This window comes from Asparagus officinalis, chromosome 7 (genome assembly GCF_001876935.1).
Source record: "Asparagus officinalis chromosome 7, Aspof.V1, whole genome shotgun sequence".
In the NCBI taxonomy this organism is placed as follows: domain Eukaryota; kingdom Viridiplantae; phylum Streptophyta; class Magnoliopsida; order Asparagales; family Asparagaceae; genus Asparagus; species Asparagus officinalis.
Genome location: NC_033800.1, coordinates 43,051,125 through 43,058,149, shown reverse-complemented (window position 1 = coordinate 43,058,149; position 7,025 = coordinate 43,051,125). Strand labels below are relative to the sequence as shown.

General features: G+C 50.5%; 1 protein-coding gene across 1 annotated transcript; it reads right to left on the bottom strand.

The window, feature by feature from the left end:
• On the bottom strand, positions 3,585-4,199 carry LOC109847047. Its single transcript, XM_020416293.1, has one exon. It carries the CDS (start codon positions 4,197-4,199, stop codon positions 3,585-3,587), a length of 615 nt encoding a protein of 204 aa, XP_020271882.1.

Sequence of the window (7,025 nt, the reverse complement as noted above, 5' to 3'; positions counted from 1 at the left end):
AGGGCGTGGTACGCCGAACTACCGTCGTCGTCGGCGAGGGCGCTGGAAAGTACCATGACGTGCTTCCCCTCGTGGAAGCGGGTCTGGAGGCGGTCCGCCGTGTGGGCGGTCCTCAGCTCGCACGACGATGCGAGCGAGAGCTCGGCCGCTTGGAAGGGTGGATGTATCGCTTAGAGGAGCTGGCGCAGGATGATGCTCCGGCTGAACCACCCCTCTTCTCGGTACGCTTCATGTTTGAGCACGAAGATTTGGCGAAGCGCATCCAGGCAAGAGAGGCCGAGCTCCAACGCTTGCGCAAGCAACATCGCGCGGTGTTGGCCAAGATGGACGCCTACCTGGATGCTACCTTCTTTGAAGACGCTGGGTCCCTTAAAGGTGAGGCGAGGCTACGGGAGCTCGAACGCGAGAAGATGCGGTCGCAGAGGGGCTTCAACTTCTTCGCCAGGAGGAAGAAGATGGCGAGGCTGCCCTCGCCAGATTTCTGCAGAGGCAGGAGGCGGAGACTCGTGCTAGGCAGGCGGCAGAGCTTGCGGCTATCAAGGCGAAGATCGCCAACTTCAGCCTCTTGAAATTGATGTAGTGTATCCCACCGTTCGCCGAACATAGTTTTGTAATTTTGTCAATGCTAGACGCATTTAAACTCTCAAAACTTTATGTAAGTTTGGCTCGTAATGGTCTATTATATTTTGGCTTTGCTTTTTTTTTTTGCTGCTCTGCATTTTGTTCTTCTTTCTGCGCTCTGTGTTTGATCCTCATGTTGGATTCACCTGCGCTATTTGGTGCTTGAGTTGAGCTACTCACGCCACCCCCAGCAACATGGCGAGCCTTCGACTATCCTGCTTTGGACTTAGTCGTTAGGCTCCTTTTCTGCTCTTGGTTGCTCACGGTGCGGGATCGGGTTAACTCCAATTTTCGCGTTGTAGCTCAAGTGGGACCGAGGGAATAACACTTGGCTCGAAGCAAAGAGCGGCTGTCCGTGTATGCAGCCAAATGAAGAACCCAACTTTGACTCACCACTCGGCGAGTTGTTGTTCGGGGGAACCGACGGACATGTCGCCTGCCGGGCCACCCTTGATAATTGTCGCCATTGTCGGGGACCACATAGATGATAATCGAATCATTCAGGGATGTCGGAATATGACAATCGATTGTTGTAGGAGCCATCGCGTGGTAGGCTACTACCCATCGGTTATCCTAAAGAATTGTTAGGATATCCGGAATAGGTCAAGTAGTTCAGGGACGTAGGAGTGTGACTATCGACCGAAGTAATCACACGTCGCATGGTAGGTTATTACTTAGGCTGTGTTATTCGTAGGAATAATGGCGCCGATCATTAGAGGTGATCATTAACCTGATGGAGTTTTGTCACAATTGGAGCAACTATGAGGACTTATCATCCCATTGGGAGGGATTGATAAGTCGATTTTGTTAGAGGTGACAGTTAATATAACAGAATTGTCCGTCGTGATGTGAGCGACTTTGGTGGGCTCACCATCTTATTGGAGAGGGCTGGTAAGTTAATTTTGTCAGAGGTTTGATGTTAACGTGACAGGGATTGTCACGATCGGAACGACTTTGAGGACCTACCATCCTTTTGAAGAGGATTGGTAAGTTAATTTTGTCAGAGGTGTGATGTTAACGTGACAGTGGAAGTCTGATGTAGCCCACCTGAACTGCTAGTCTCGCCTGTTTTGAGAGGTTCGCCATAACCGGGAACCTGGCTCAGGAAGTGGAGCTCGCCTAAACTGTTAGGCTCGCCTGATTTGAGCGGTTTGCCACAACCGGGAACCTGGCTCAAGAAGTGGAGCTCGCCTAAACTATTAGGCTCGCCTGATTTGAGCAGTTCGCCATAACCGTGTAGGGAATAGTTTAACCTCTTATACCAGTTGGAGAATTTGAGTACCAGTTTAGGCTCATGCACTCGTGGGAGTCTGGAAGAAGAACGAAGGGTAGTACTTCTTCAAGTATTTGCCGTTGATGGGCATCATGATCTTATCGTCGTTTGGCTTGACGAGGCGATAGGCTCCATTTGAATAGACTATCTCTACTACGAATGGTCCTTCCCATTTGGACTGAAATTTACCCTTCTTCTTAGAGGTGAGAATCATCGATCGGCGAACGGCTAGTACCAGTTCTCCCTCCTTGAAGGCTCGGCGTTTGACTTTCTTGTCGAAAGCCTTGGCCATTCGGGCTTGATAGAACTCAATGTGTTGTTGAGCTTCTAGTCGTTTGTCATCCAACGCTTCGAGCTCTGCGAGTCGTCGTTGGTGATTATCCTCAACCGTCATCCCCGTTGCTAGGGCGACGCGGAGGGGTAGAATTTGAATCTCTAATGGCAACACGGCTTCACAGCCATATACCAATGAGTAGGACGTGTTTCCAGTCGGTGTGCGAACCGTTGTGCGATATGCCCATAAGCTTTCGCCTAGCTCTTCATTCCAATCACGTTTGCTAGTGGAAGTCAGCTTGGTCAAGATCTTGATAATTGTTTTGTTGAAGGCCTCGGCCAAGCCATTCGCCGAAGGGTGATAGGCCGTGGAGGAGAGGTTCTATATTCGGAACTTGTCACAAAACCTGGTGAATGCATGGCTGACGAATTATGTGCCGTTGTCATGAATAATACACCGGGGTACGGCGTATCGGTATATAACATGGTGTTTGATGAATTTGATCACGTCATTAGTCTTGACCTCTCTTAAGGGGATGGCCTTGGCCCACTTAGAGAAGTAGTCGGTGATCGCGAGGATGAAACGATGACCATTCGCTGACGGCGGGGATATTGGCCCGACTATGTCCATCCCCCATGCCTCGAAGGGCCATGATGCCTTTGTCGGGTGCAAGTATTCGGGAGGTTGATGCATGTAGTTGGCGTGGATTTGGTATTCGTGGCAGCGCTTTGCGTAAGCGACCGCGTCGCTAACCATCCCAGGCCAAAAGTAGCCTATCCTCCTTGCGTAAGCGACCGCGTCGCTAACCATCCCAGGCCAAAAGTAGCCTATCCTCCGCAAGCGATCCCAAAGTTTGGGTCCAGGCTGGTGAGCCCCGCAAGCGCTGTCATGGGCTTCGTGCAGAGCTTCTTGTGCTTCTGCCTCCGAAAGACATCAAAGTAACAAGCTGTCGTACGACCTCCGATACAATGTTTTGGTGGTCGAATCATAGTAGAACCTCGAGGCACGTCGTCGGACAGACTCTCGCTCCCTTGTATCTTCGGGCAACATGCCATATAGGACATAATCGATGATCGGGAGATGCCAGTCCTTCAGATCGGGCTGATCCGAGACTTGATGAGTGGCGTTCGCTTCTAGGACATCTTTTAGTTGAAAGAGCTTTCGGCTCGCCACTGTGACCCATTGGGTCGTCCCTAGTGGCTGGGCCAGGTTGGCCGCCAAGGAGGCAAGGGTGTTCGCATGCGTGTTCTTGGAACGTAGCACGTGCTCGATGTGGAAGCTCTCGAATGACCTTATTAGCTTGATAATCGCTTTGTGAAGTGGGATCAGATCGTCATTTCTAACCTCATACTCGCCAATTACCTGCTTGACGATAAGTTGAGAGTCACTGTAAGCCTCAAGACGTTTTATCCCTAACTATTTTGCTAATTCGAGCCCGATGAGTAGCGCATTGTATTCAGCTACGTTGTTAGTACATGGCTCTGTCAAAGAAAAGGCTTGGGGTAACATGTGGTTATGCGGAGAAGTGAGGACCACCCCCACTTCTGCAACAATAGAGCCGCTCGTGCCTACGCGAGACGCGCCGTCGAAGAATATTTGCCACACCTTTGGTGATGAAGTTAAGTTGTCTTCGGGGGGTTCATCTGGCAAATCTTCAAATAGGTCAGTCTTCGCCCCCAGCGTGTGACTAGCCATAAGATCGCAGATGACTTGTCCCTTGACTGACTTTTGCGGCATGAAATAGATGTCATATTGAGACAGCAGAAGTGCCCACCTGGCCAGACGCCAATTTAACGCCGCGGGTTGTGTCATGAAAACTCGGATGAGGTTCATCTGGGAAATGACGTGGATTGTCTGGCCCACCAGGTAGTACCGCATCTTCTGGATGGCGAACACTAAGGCTAGACATTCCTTTTCGATCATCGGGTACCACTGTTCGGCTCCTTGCAAGGTTCTTCTTAGGTAGTAGATACCATGCTCATAGCCCGCGTCGTTATTTTGTGCTAAGAGGGCGCCTAGAGAATGATCCATAGCCCGTATATAGATGAGGAATGGCTTTCCTGAGATCGGCGCCGCAAGGACAGGCGGGTTCGAGAGATAAGCCTTGATCTCCTCAAAGGCCTTTTGGCAAGGCTCATCCCACACGAAGGAAGTTCCTTTCTTTATTAGTTTGGAGAAGGGTTGACACTTGCCCGAAAGATTTGAGATGAACCTTCAGATGTAAGCTAATCGTCCCTGAAGGCCTCTTAGCTCTTTAAGATTTCGGGGCGGTCAAAGCTCTTGAATAGCTCACACCTTATCTGGGTCAATCCGGATTCCTTTCATCGTGACGACGAAACCGAGGAATTTGCCGCTAGACATCCCTAAGAATGACTTTGTAGGATTCATCTTGAGTTGATGAGTCCTCATGCCGCTAGACATCCCTAAGAATGACTTTGTAGGATTCATCTTGAGTTGATGAGTCCTCATGAGTTTGAACATTACCCTCAAGTCTTGGAGGTGGTCCTCTTTACAGCGACTCTTCACGACCAGGTCGTCCACGTAGCATTCGACTGTCTTCCGCAGGTAATCTCGAAAGATTATGCTCATGGCACGTTGGTAGGTTGCACCAGCGTTTTTGAGTCCGAAAGGCATAACAGTGTAGCAGTACACCCCCATAGGAGTTCAGAATAAAGTGTGTTTCTCGTCCTCGGGGTGCATTTTGATTTGATTGTACCCTGAGAAACCATCCATGAAGGACATCCTCTCGAATCCGTATGTGTTGTCTATGATGACATCCATGATGGGCAGAGGAAATTCGTCCTTAGGGCACGCAACGTTGAGGTCTCTAAAGTCAATACAAATGCGAATCTTACCGTTTTTCTTCAGGACCGGAACAATATTGGCCACCCAGTCGGGGTGTTGCTCCTCTCTGATAAAACCAGATTCAATTAGTTTCTTCACTTCGGCCTCGATCGCCTCCATGATCTGAGGGCGAAACCGCCTCTGTTATTGCTTGACTAGTTTGGCGCCTGAGCCGATGTTGAGGCGATGCATGGCGACTCGCGGATCTAGGCCGGGCATGTCATCGTAATTCCATGCGAAGACGTTAATGTATTCCCGTATGAGGGCAATGAAGTCCTCTTTTTCCTGGGGAGGTAGACCGCCGCTGATGAATATGGGCTTGGGATTCGCCTCGTCCCCCATGTTCACCTGGGATATTTCGTCTTCGGTCGGTGGTTCACGTTGCTCAAAGCGACTGTTCCACTGGGCGTTAACATGGCGATCCCATGTCTCATCATAAAGCGGGACTTGTCCATCCTCTGCCATTTCGACGGGATCCATCACAGCCGTGTTGACCGTAAGGTTATCGAATAGATCCCTCACGCTAACGTCTGAGTCCCATGCCGAGGTCGTCGACGATCGATCTCCCGAACATGCATAGTCGGAATCCTCGTTGACGTAACAGCATAAATCCGAAGAGGAGGAGGAGTAGCCTAAGCCTCTCTGAGTCATGTTGAAGTAATTTGAGGGTTTACCTTTGGGTACATAAGCAGGTCGGATGACCGTTTTGGGCCCTCAGCCATAATTCAGGCCCTCTAAACGAGTGAGGTCATACCCCATGTCACTCATCATGCGTTTTGCGACTTGACTGTATTGTGAAAACTGAGGCGCGGGGTCCTCGTCTTCAGATTCATCCCATAACGTGCGTAGGGGGTGATCGATTCGACCGAAGATAATATCTTTTCGATAATTATTCCGGGCTGGCACGACGAGCACAGCTTGCGATGACTTGATCGGCTGTGCCTTTATGACGTATGACGAGCATACCGGCAAGTGCAGGGAGGGATCGCTGTAGAGTTTTGACAATATGGTTACTGGGTGCATCATCCTCTGATGTGGAGCAAGACGACAAATAAGCAAAGTTGGACTTCTCATTCATGATAATCTCGTCCGCCTGAACGGCGTTGGTTACATTGTGACTTTCGTAACCGATTACAATTGACTCGAAGTCGTTCAGGATTAGACTGTCGCCATACTCAGGTTCGCTATCTGCCTCGTTCCCACTCTCCAGTTCTTCGACCAGTGGCTCGTCGGGGTCTTGGTACAGCAGAGAATCCGTGAAGTAGTTTTCGACGCCTTTGAAGGGTTGCTTATCGGCCACTACTGTCTTTACTTGCTCGTAATCATCCACGTACTTCAGGCATTGGTGTAACGTGGATGGGACTATTCGGTTGCCATGGATCCATGGACGTCCCAAGAGTATGTTGTAGGAAGGCTCGACGTCGATGACGTAGCAGGTCACCTCCGTCTTCATGTCGCCTATTCGACATTTCAGGCGGATTTTGCCGAGCGGCCGAGTCCCCGTGGCATTAAAGTCAAAGATGGTCGTGGTGGTTAAAGATAGGCGCTTTGGCGATATTCCTAAGTGTTTGATCAATTTCAGGGGCACGATGCTCAATGCAGAACCCGGGTCGACCTGAATTCGATCCACTTTCGACGAACCGATGTACCCCGTGAAGTACAGTGGTCGATCATGAGACGTGCTCTTGATGAGCATGTCCTCAGGAGTGAAAGTGATGCACGGGACCCGTCTCTCGGTGGTTTGGTAACACATCACACATTCTTGTTCTGTGTCCTCCTCCCTCAAGAAGTGGGTGGAGAAGGCCTCCGAGTCAGCCAATGCCTCTTGTAGAGCTTCCCGGGTAGGCCTGGATAGCCGTAGGAGGTTGTACATGGTAATTCGCGCGGGGATGCATTTCAGCTGCGCGAGTACATTGAACCGGAAAGGTTGACGGCTTGAGCTTGGCCTATCCGGATTAGGAGGGGTTGTCGTGGTAGGCCTCGTGAGAGGTCCCGCCTGGTTTTCCGCCCTCG